The sequence below is a fragment of the Drosophila eugracilis genome, unplaced genomic scaffold (assembly GCF_018153835.1).
Source record: "Drosophila eugracilis isolate 14026-0451.02 unplaced genomic scaffold, ASM1815383v1 contig_2163, whole genome shotgun sequence".
NCBI lineage: Eukaryota > Metazoa > Arthropoda > Insecta > Diptera > Drosophilidae > Drosophila > Drosophila eugracilis.
Window position 1 is genome coordinate 219250 of NW_024573048.1, and position 12200 is coordinate 231449.

Consider the following 12200-nt stretch of genomic DNA (forward strand, 5'->3'; position numbering starts at 1 on the left):
CTTTCACCTTTAGCCCTGCCGCCCATGGGATGCCATGGAAAATCGTTGAGGCGTAAATTGGCAGACAAAATGCTTTAGGAAATTCAGTCGAAGAAAGGAAGGAATTAAAAATTGCTGATGGGATGAATGCACTTCCGGGTTAATATTCAAACAGCAAGTGCACACGGAAAAGCCAAGCAAGCTGGGCAAAAACTAGATAATGAAGTTTTGGAAAAGCTTTATTTGCCAAGTGGCTAAAAACAGCCAAGGGAAAAGGGCAGTTTAAATAACCAAGAAAACTTAAGGAGATAGTTCTCAGACATCTATTCCGTGCTCTTAACGGATTTTACGTACATGTGGCGGATATTTTGCAGTTTTTGCCCCAATTTCGTCAAACTAAGATTTTTAGGTTTGAATGCAGTTTGAATAGAAATTTAATAACGCACCCAACGTGGTATTGCATTCAACATTTTAGCTATTTTTTGGCTTTGTTATGATCAAAATACTAAGGTTTCCTTGTTTCCAGTTTTATTGCAAATCAAATTACGAGCTCATCGAGGAATGACATCAAAATGTTATGTTTAAGTTTATGGGTTTTATTGGGAACTTAAATATTATTTATTGCTATATTACATGGATGTGTTTTTGGTTTAAGTTGCACGATAGCTAAGAAACCCGAAACCTTTAGAAGATCTACTAAAAATCCAGTGAAAACCCAGGCAAATTTCGAAAGCCAAGAATCAAATTCGATAGAGTGTTGCAATTGCATGTCAAATACTTTATCCTGAACAGTTCGACCTCGGACGAGGGACATTCGAAGGCAGGTGAATGAAGGCGAAGGAATGCTGCCAATACACCTCTTCCTGTGGGCCAGGTGGTGGCCAGTCGCCGTCCATGTCCATGTCGATGTCCATGTCCTGTCAGCTGCAGTCGTGCCAAACTAAGCAAAACTGAACACTGAAATTGAAGTGCGGCCTTGGCATGTTTGTTCATTTCGGTATCGATGCAGCATTTCCTCCAGCATTACCACCACTACCTACTACTACTGGCTCAACACCCGCTCGCTCTGCTCCAGACAACTCTTGGAATCCTTCTGCAGTAAGGATCCCAGTTTCCCAGCTTTCGCTGCTTTTCCAGTTTCGAGGATGCCGAATGCTGCCACTGAGTTTGACAGTCAAATCGGAATGGCAGTATAGAGCCGGGAATAAAGGCAGTCCAGTTGAGGGTCGAAACAGAGACATCTGGCAGGGAGTTCAGTCCAATTATGTTCGCTGTCAGCGCAACGCACTATTTGTCTAATCACTGGCAACTGGGAGAAAACTCAAGACGGACATTTTAAGAAACTTCAAAGTTGTATACTTTTACACAAGAAAATGCGTTTGAATTAATAATTATCCATCTTGAAATTGGTTGTTAAGGTGCTGTTTGTTTTCTGTCTAATACTGTACAATCTAAGGTTTCTAATAGGAAATTTAATCGCAGTGTTTGAATTACTGGAAACTGACCCACTCTGTATCCACTTTTCAGGTGGATCTGCGACACATCGACGAGCTGAACGGCACCAATGTCGTGGAGGTAGGCGTGGATCTGTCCGAGTTCTACACGTCGGTCGAATGGGATATCCTCGAAGTTCCTGCAGTGCGGTAAGTGCCAGCAAGCTACCCAATTGAAACCACCCAACTATTCAGCCACCCAGCCCCACCCACCTTCAACCACCCACAAAGACAGCAGCAGCAGCAGCAACAACAATTATTTTTGGCAGAAACTCCTTTGGCAAGTTCCTTGGAAGCTTTGGACGCTGTCACAAAACACAAACACAAATCTTTCAGGATGTCAGAACGCACACACACACACACACACACATAAACACACTTACGCAGGTCAAGGATGCCAGTGAGAGAGATAGACATATGCCGGTAGAAAGAGAGGGGCTGACCTGAGTTGTCGATGTTGATGATGATGATCTTTGGGCAAAGGCATGGGCATAAGCATGGTCATGGGCGTGGTCCTTATTTACACTTTACACCTCCCTTTCTCCACCCCCCTCCCAATATTTTTCCCTTGAAGTTTTTAAATTAAAAAACTTTGGCAAAAGGAACTGCCAAAGGAAAGAAATATATATTATACATCTACACATATAAAACAACAACAAAATTATACATATAAATAAATAGGAACTCTTGCTTCTTATGTTCCTTTCTTCTGCCCGTCTGGTCAGGCATATGTGCGGCCACAGCAGCGGTCGAAAAAATAGTTTCAGATAAATGGAAAAATAAACAAATGTATTTATCGTCAATCTCTGATTTATTGTATTTATAATTTTTGTTTATATGTTATAGATGTTTTTATATATTATCTTAAAAATAATTTTAATTGTAAATATTTAATTTTAGTTTTTTGTAAGTTTTAAACCACAATTTTGTCCACAACTGTAGGCGAATGTGTGACTTTCGTTCTGGCAGGAAAAGTGAAAGCTGCCTGAATTTGTTTCCTTGACTTGTGAGGCAGTTGTTTAATTGGCACGCCCACCATTTTGAGACGAGTGAGATGGCACGCTTGTGTGCACACACACACACCATAGGAACAAGGGACAGGGAGGTTACATGGAGGGAGCATGGGGTTAAGAAGTTCCTCTACCAGAACCTCGTCTTTAATGCATTAAGCCCCAGACAAAAGGCAACAAGAAATTTTTGTTTCACTTAGCGCAACTTTGTTTGGAATCCTGGGATTGTTGGAAGCCAGCAGGTGAGTTTGTGGGCTGGCGGTCGTAGGTTAAAAAGGGTGGGGGAGTTTCTCGAATGATAATGAGGGTGTGGCTATTGCGAAAAGGGGTGTTAAGACCCGGGTGGCAATACTGTTGAGTGCTATTAATTAGTTGATGACACGTGCTAGATGAACTGGGAAAATTCAGTTTGAAAATACTTTTCATTAAGCTAATTTGGTCGCTTAAATGGCTTGGATTTTTACTTTTCGCTTGGTTTTAGTCCAGAAAATATACTTCAGTTTTCCTTATTTTTTTGTTTTTGTTATTTATTGAATACATTTAATATATAATATACGTTGTATCTATCATCTTTAGAATTTTATTACGAGTAACTAACTCGATGTTTTAACTATCTTTTATCTACATTTTTCTATTTCAATTGTCTTCTTGTTTTATTGGCCAAAAACCAAAAGGTAACGAAAGTTAGGGCAGTTGATTTTTCCGATAGTTTTTGCAGCAAGTTGTATTTTTTTATTTCCACTTTTTTATTGCAATTTACTGTTGTTTTTATTGTTGTTGTTGTTGTTGATGGCCTTCGGCACGCGTAGAAGCCACAAACAAGTCGCGACTCCCGTCTCCAAAAAGTTATTTTATTTTTATATGAGTATTACGAGCCACGGGGATAAATGGGTGGATGTTTTTTTTTTGTTTTGGGTGGTGGAATCGGTTTCTTTCGAAATCACGAGGAAGAGGTGGTGAGGCGGAAAAGCGTCGAGATTGTCCGTGAATGCCGTGAGAGTGGTGTTTTTGTATCCCCACCCTTCTTCTAAACCGAACCCGAAATGGAGGACAAAAAGCCGTAAACTTCGCAGGTATATGAGTTTTTCCCTTGGAGAGGGGATGCTGGGGTTTTGGTAAAATGAAAGGGAATTGAGAAAGTAAAATGGCTGCGAGGAAATAATTTCCTTGAACTATTTTTAAGTTGCGTGTGGGGCAAGAAATGGTCAATAAATCAGTGGCAGGAGCTTGCATTCCTCTCTACATTTTTCTTTCTCTCTTTATTTTCGGTCAATTCATATTCCATCAAATTTATAATTAGTTTGGTTTTTATAGTACCTTGCCAGAGAAAAATAGTTAATAATATAAATATTCCTCTACTCAAATCACAATAAATGCCCTTGCATTTTTGATGGCACCTATATGAATATTTGAAATAGCTAAAACTCATACCGTTTAATTCGTTTGCCCTATGATCTCCTGTCATATCCCACTGATGGAACCTTCGACCCCTCTGCGCTCATTCCCATATTCACCCAGCATTTTTCATAAGCGGCACGTGACAGACGGAAATGACAAGGCTCAACCACAGTGAGCAGTAAATAAATAAAACAAAGGAGCAAAAATATATTTAAAGACATTGTTATAAGATCAAATTTAATTGCAAATATTTCTTACCTTAAAAACTATATGATAACTCATTTTAGTTTGGGAGAGGTTTTAAATTATAATTTTATCTAAAACATGTTTATGCAATCCCATTTCTCCATGATTAATGTAATGTATATCACCAGAAATCTTCTCCAGGGTGAGAAAGGAAATAATATCTTCTGAAAATATCTGAGTGATGTGTGCGTGACAAAGTTTTTGAGGAAGTTATAATACCTTAAAGCCAGGGTATCAACGGCATGTTAAGACCTTTTGCCAACTGAGAGCTGAAACCACTGGAAACGGGGCTCAAGTCATTGACGGGAATTAAAAAGTTGACAGCGCCAGTTACGTGTGCGTTTGTCGACCTCCATATAACTGTATGAGTGTAGGCATTTCCTATGTGTGCGTGGGTGTATGTTGAAGCTTACGAGTGTGAGTGTTCATTGGTTTATTTGGCGTGGCATTGGCAGTAAATTATGTCACAAGTGCGTGACACACTCACAAAAGCAGCCGTCGGCTGCGGAGTCTCTAAACCTTCCAGCCAACTACCAACCCATCCACCCACCGCCCATTTTTGCCACCTAACCAACGGCCTTCCAAGCCCTCTCCTAAAATCCCCCCTATGAAAACCTCCCATTTGACTTACTCCCTTGGCAGCTTTTATTGTCTGCAGGCTGCCGTTGCTGCTGCTGCGCCTAAAAACCTGCAACACAATTCACAGCACGTAGAGCAATTTTCCCATGAAGCCTGGACCTACACTCCTCTGCCAACTGGCAGAGCTCCTCTTGCTCACCACGCTCCTTTCCCAAAAACTTGTGTAGATCCTCCGACAGGATTAAGTTTTAATGCGCATCGACAGTTAAATTAACTGAGGGGCGCCAGAGGAGGCGTGGCAGGCCGCAGCACGTACAGGTGGGAAAATACAGGGCGTTTGGGGGCTCGGTCTACCCATTTAAAAGTGAGACAGAAGTGGGAGAGAGAGACAGGAGCGATAGACAATCGGACATTGATTGACAGGTGGGAGAGAAGTTGAGACAAAAGGGGCCCAGAAATCGAAAGTAGAGGCAATCACGGACCCATAAAATTAACCCTGCTTATTCCCGTTCAAAACCCTTTTCTTCCAATCCGTTTGGGAAAATAATGACACTGTGAAAGGGTGGCAATTTGCAGTGTATAGGTTTGTCTGGGGAAAACTGCCATGAAATTCTGGCAACTATTGCGGTTGATAAAGACATTGAAGAAGGATTTTTGGCGAATAATGTGTTTTTTTATTTGTGAATGCAGTTTTAAAATAAACTTATTAACGAACCCCCTGAGGATGTATGGCATTTTACATTCGGACTTATTTTGGTTTCGTTCTGGTCAAAACACTGAGTCTTTTGGGTGAAAAATCGGAGTTACTTACCTATATATATATATTAACATATTTCATAAATAGATTTTAACATCGTAACAGAGCATCCGAGCAACTGAAGGATACCCAAGTATCACATGCATATTCGGCGTAAGGTATAAAAACATGCAGACATATCGCTGTTTAAAAAAACAAAATTATTAAAATAATAAGTGAAATAAAAATAAACGACCGAAATTTATTTATATTAATGCATCCTTATTATTTGCTTTCCTGTTCTATCGATCTGACTATTTATAAATTCGTGCATACTTTTGAAAAGAAGATCGGCATACTTTTGGACGGTGGGTCGAAAAATGTTTGGAAATTCTTACACTTAGATGGCGCCAGCAACATTCTGATCTTTCGATTTTCACACTTGGAAGGCTATTTGACTTATGAAAATGTGGCATACTTTTGGACGTAAGATCGTAAGATGTTACACATAGATGGCGCCACGAGCATTTCTTATTCAAGATTTTTTAGTACAGATAGTTACACATAGATGGCGCTGAAAACAAACTATAGCGACCTGCTACGACTTCTGTTCGCCTGGTATTTCGCCCATATTGCATTTTACATATGGTCAAAATTTTTGACGAAAACTGGTAAAACTGTTTGACGAGTTTTCCAAATTTTAAATACTCGTCAAACTTTTTGACCAGTTTTCGTCAAAAATTTTGACCACATGCAAAATGCAATATTGACGGAATACCAGGCGAACAGAAGTCGCAGCAAGTCGCTATATTTTATTCAGCGCCATCTATGTGTAACTACTTGTACTACAAATCTCGAATAACAAATGCTCATGGCGCCATCTATGTGTAACATCTTACGATCTTCCAAAAGTGTGCCACACTTTAAAAGTCAAATGCTTTTTTCTGCGCCATCCAAGTTTGAAAATCGAAAGATCAGAATGTTGCTGGCGTCATCTAGGTGTAAGAATTTCCAAACATTTTTTGAACTACCGTCCAAAAGTATGCCACCCAGGAAAACAAATAATAAAGGGCTATTAAAATAAATAAATTTTGTTCTTTATTTCACTTATTATTTTAACAATTTCGTTTATTTCAGATCGATATGTCTGCATGCCTTATGCCGAATCTGGAGGTGACAATTGGTATCCTTCAATTCCCCTAATGCTCTGTTACGATGTTAAAATCAATAAAACGAGTGATGGTTGTTAGTTTTGATCGGTTTTTTTGACATAGCACAGCCAAAAATGGCCCAAATGAGGAATGTAATACCTCGTAGGGCACGTAACTTGATTGCCATGATTCCCAATTGGTTTGCATTCAAATCTGGGAAACTTAATTTTTGGCCCATTTTTGAAAATTTTGATGATGGTACCCCTTATCAAAAATGCGAAATTTGGGCCAAAATTAATTTTCCCAAAATCGAAAATCGAGTGATAGGGGTGGTTAGTGTTGGTCGTTAGCAGCCCAAAACAGTCGTTCTTTTGGCTGTGCGTCTTGTTTTGACCTAGCTAGAGCTAAAAAGCCGAACATAGTATTGCAAATTTCTGTTAAAATGGGTTTCCTGCGTTTTTAGTCATTAAATCGGCACTCGCAGCTACAAATCAGAGCAATAACGCAAAAAGCTAGTATAGGGGTTTAAAGTTTCGGTTGTTAGCTGCATGAAACAATCTTTGTTTTAGCCGTGCTTCTTCTTTTGGCAAAGTTACAGCTAAAAAACGGCAACAAAACCGGGTTTTCTGCTGTCAAAGAACGTATACTTGATTTTGGGCACATAAAAATTAGTTCTTTGGCCATAGCACAGCCAAAAATGGCCCAAATGAGGAATGTAATACCTCGTAGGGCTCGTAACTTGATTGCCATGATTCCCAATTGGTTTGCATTCAAATCTGGAAAACTTCATTTCTGGCCATTTTTTAAAAATTTTGATGATGGTACCCCTTATCAAAAATGCGAAATTCGGGCCAAAATTTATTTTCCCAAAATCGAAAATCGAGTGATAGGGGTGGTTAGTATTGGTCGTTAGCAGCCCAAAACAGTCGTTCTTTTGGCTGTGCGTCTTGTTTTGACCTAGCTAGAGCTAAAAAGCCGAACATAGTATTGCAAATTTCTGTTAAAATGGGTTTCCTGCGTTTTTAGTCATTAAATCGGCACTCGCAGCTACAAATCAGAGCAATAACGCAAAAAGCTAGTATAGGGGTTTAAAGTTTCGGTTGTTAGCTGCATGAAACAATCTTTTGTTTTAGCCGTGCTTCTTCTTTTGGCAAAGTTACAGCTAAAAAACGGCAACAAAACCGGGTTTTCTGCTGTCAAAGAACGTATACTTGATTTTGGGCACACAAAAATTAGTTCTTTGGCCATAGCACAGCCAAAAATGGCCCAAATGAGGAATGTAATACCTCGTAGGGCTCGTAACTTGATTGCCATGATTCCCAATTGGTTTGCATTCAAATCTGGAAAACTTCATTTCTGGCCATTTTTTGAAAATTTTTATGATGGTACCCCTTATCAAAAATGCGAAATTTGGGCCAAAATTAATTTTCCCAAAATCGAAAATCGAGTGATAGGGGTGGTTAGTGTTGGTCGTTAGCAGCCCAAAACAGTCGTTCTTTTGGCTGTGCGTCTTGTTTTGACCTAGCTAGAGCTAAAAAGCCGAACATAGTATTGCAAATTTCTGTTAAAATGGGTTTCCTGCGTTTTTAGTCATTAAATCGGCACTCGCAGCTACAAATCAGAGCAATAACGCAAAAAGCTAGTATAGGGGTTTAAAGTTTCGGTTGTTAGCTGCATGAAACAATCTTTGTTTTAGCCGTGCTTCTTCTTTTGGCAAAGTTACAGCTAAAAAACGGCAACAAAACCGGGTTTTCTGCTGTCAAAGAACGTATACTTGATTTTGGGCACATAAACATTAGTTCTTTGGCCATAGCACAGCCAAAAATGGCCCAAATGAGGAATGTAATACCTCGTAGGGCTCGTAACTTGATTGCCATGATTCCCAATTGGTTTGCATTCAAATCTGGAAAACTTCATTTCTGGCCATTTTTTGAAAATTTTGATGATGGTACCCCTTATCAAAAATGCGAAATTCGGGCCAAAATTTATTTTCCCAAAATCGAAAATCGAGTGATAGGGGTGGTTAGTATTGGTCGTTAGCAGCCCAAAACAGTCGTTCTTTTGGCTGTGCGTCTTGTTTTGACCTAGCTAGAGCTAAAAAGCCGAACATAGTATTGCAAATTTCTGTTAAAATGGGTTTCCTGCGTTTTTAGTCATTAAATCGGCACTCGCAGCTACAAATCAGAGCAATAACGCAAAAAGCTAGTATAGGGGTTTAAAGTTTCGGTTGTTAGCTGCATGAAACAATCTTTGTTTTAGCCGTGCTTCTTCTTTTGGCAAAGTTACAGCTAAAAAACGGCAACAAAACCGGGTTTTCTGCTGTCAAAGAACGTATACTTGATTTTGGGCACATAAAAATTAGTTCTTTGGCCATAGCACAGCCAAAAATGGCCCAAATGAGGAATGTAATACCTCGTAGGGCTCGTAACTTGATTGCCATGATTCCCAATTGGTTTGCATTCAAATCTGGAAAACTTCATTTCTGGCCATTTTTTAAAAATTTTGATGATGGTACCCCTTATCAAAAATGCGAAATTTGGGCCAAAAATTAATTTTCCCAAAATCGAAAATCGAGTGATAGGGGTGGTTAGTGTTGGTCGTTAGCAGCCCAAAACAGTCGTTCTTTTGGCTGTGCGTCTTGTTTTGACCTAGCTAGAGCTAAAAAGCCGAACATAGTATTGCAAATTTCTGTTAAAATGGGTTTCCTGCGTTTTTAGTCATTAAATCGGCACTCGCAGCTACAAATCAGAGCAATAACGCAAAAAGCTAGTATAGGGGTTTAAAGTTTCGGTTGTTAGCTGCATGAAACAATCTTTGTTTTAGCCGTGCTTCTTCTTTTGGCAAAGTTACAGCTAAAAAAACGGCAACAAAACCGGGTTTTCTGCTGTCAAAGAACGTATACTTGATTTTGGGCACATAAAAATTAGTTCTTTGGCCATAGCACAGCCAAAAATGGCCCAAATGAGGAATGTAATACCTCGTAGGGCTCGTAACTTGATTGCCATGATTCCCAATTGGTTTGCATTCAAATCTGGAAAACTTCATTTCTGGCCATTTTTTAAAAATTTTGATGATGGTACCCCTTATCAAAAATGCGAAATTCGGGCCAAAATTTATTTTCCCAAAATCGAAAATCGAGTGATAGGGGTGGTTAGTATTGGTCGTTAGCAGCCCAAAACAGTCGTTCTTTTGGCTGTGCGTCTTGTTTTGACCTAGCTAGAGCTAAAAAGCCGAACATAGTATTGCAAATTTCTGTTAAAATGGGTTTCCTGCGTTTTTAGTCATTAAATCGGCACTCGCAGCTACAAATCAGAGCAATAACGCAAAAAGCTAGTATAGGGGTTTAAAGTTTCGGTTGTTAGCTGCATGAAACAATCTTTGTTTTAGCCGTGCTTCTTCTTTTGGCAAAGTTACAGCTAAAAAACGGCAACAAAACCGGGTTTTCTGCTGTCAAAGAACGTATACTTGATTTTGGGCACACAAAAATTAGTTCTTTGGCCACAGCACAGCCAAAAATGGCCCAAATGAGGAATGTAATACCTCGTAGGGCTCGTAACTTGATTGCCATGATTCCCAATTGGTTTGCATTCAAATCTGGAAAACTTCATTTCTGGCCATTTTTTGAAAATTTTTATGATGGTACCCCTTATCAAAAATGCGAAATTCGGGCCAAAATTTATTTTCCCAAAATCGAAAATCGAGTGATAGGGGTGGTTAGTGTTGGTCGTTAGCAGCCCAAAACAGTCGTTCTTTTGGCTGTGCGTCTTGTTTTGACCTAGCTAGAGCTAAAAAGCCGAACATAGTATTGCAAATTTCTGTTAAAATGGGTTTCCTGCGTTTTTAGTCATTAAATCGGCACTCGCAGCTACAAATCAGAGCAATAACGCAAAAAGCTAGTATAGGGGTTTAAAGTTTCGGTTGTTAGCTGCATGAAACAATCTCTGTTTTAGCCGTGCTTCTTCTTTTGGCAAAGTTACAGCTAAAAAACGGCAACAAAACCGGGTTTTCTGCTGTCAAAGAACGTATACTTGATTTTGGGCACAAAAAAATTAGTTCTTTGGCCATAGCACAGCCAAAAATGGCCCAAATGAGGAATGTAATACCTCGTAGGGCTCGTAACTTGATTGCCATGATTCCCAATTGGTTTGCATTCAAATCTGGAAAACTTAATTTTTGGCCCATTTTTGAAAATTTTGATGAGGTACCCCTTATCAAAAATGCGAAATTTGGGCCAAAATTAATTTTCCCTAAATTGAAAATCGAGTGATAGGGGTGGTTAGTGTTGGTCGTTAGCAGCCCAAAACAGTCGTTCTTTTGGCTGTGCGTCTTGTTTTGACCTAGCTAGAGCTAAAAAGCCGAACATAGTATTGCAAATTTCTGTTAAAATGGGTTTCCTGCGTTTTTAGTCATTAAATCGGCACTCGCAGCTACAAATCAGAGCAATAGCGCAAAAAGCTAGTATAGGGGTTTAAAGTTTCGGTTGTTAGCTGCATGAAACAATCTTTGTTTTTAGCCGTGCTTCTTCTTTTGGCAAAGTTACAGCTAAAAAACGGCAACAAAACCGGGTTTTCTGCTGTCAAAGAACGTATACTTGATTTTGGGCACAAAAAAATTAGTTCTTTGGCCATAGCACAGCCAAAAATGGCCCAAATGAGGAATGTAATACCTCGTAGGGCTCGTAACTTGATTGCCATGATTCCCAATTGGTTTGCATTCAAATCTGGAAAACTTCATTTCTGGCCATTTTTTGAAAATTTTTTGATGGTACCCCTTATCAAAAATGCGAAATTTGGGCCAAAATTAATTTTCCCAAAATCGAAAATCGAGTGATAGGGGTGGTTAGTGTTGGTCGTTAGCAGCCCAAAACAGTCGTTCTTTTGGCTGTGCGTCTTGTTTTGACCTAGCTAGAGCTAAAAAGCCGAACATAGTATTGCAAATTTCGTTTTTAGTCATTAAATCGGCACTCGCAGCTACAAATCAGAGCAATAACGCAAAAAGCTAGTATAGGGGTTTAAAGTTTCGGTTGTTAGCTGCATGAAACAATCTCTGTTTTAGCCGTGCTTCTTCTTTTGGCAAAGTTACAGCTAAAAAACGGCAACAAAACCGGGTTTTCTGCTGTCAAAGAACGTATACTTGATTTTGGGCACAAAAAAATTAGTTCTTTGGCCATAGCACAGCCAAAAATGGCCCAAATGAGGAATGTAATACCTCGTAGGGCTCGTAACTTGATTGCCATGATTCCCAATTGGTTTGCATTCAAATCTGGAAAACTTAATTTTTGGCCCATTTTTGAAAATTTTGATGATGGTACCCCTTATCAAAAATGCGAAATTTGGGCCAAAATTAATTTTCCCAAAATCGAAAATCGAGTGATAGGGGTGGTTAGTGTTGGTCGTTAGCAGCCCAAAACAGTCGTTCTTTTGGCTGTGCGTCTTGTTTTGACCTAGCTAGAGCTAAAAAGCCGAACATAGTATTGCAAATTTCGTTTTTAGTCATTAAATCGGCACTCGCAGCTACAAATCAGAGCAATAACGCAAAAAGCTAGTATAGGGGTTTAAAGTTTCGGTTGTTAGCTGCATGAAACAATCTTTGTTTTAGCCGTGCTTCT

The 12200-nt window shown here is 39.4% G+C and overlaps 1 protein-coding gene across 5 annotated transcripts in view; it reads left to right on the top strand.

Annotated features, from left to right (window-relative positions):
• LOC108103981 (acetylcholine receptor subunit alpha-like) overlaps positions 1–12200 on the top strand; it is a 136963-nt gene that overhangs the window by 96788 nt on the left and 27975 nt on the right. For all 5 annotated transcript variants that reach the window (XM_041818423.1, XM_041818426.1, XM_041818425.1 and 2 more), the window contains one exon: positions 1507–1622. In XM_041818423.1, coding sequence (XP_041674357.1) covers positions 1507–1622 — 116 coding nt within the window. The remainder of the gene's footprint in view (positions 1–1506; positions 1623–12200) is intronic.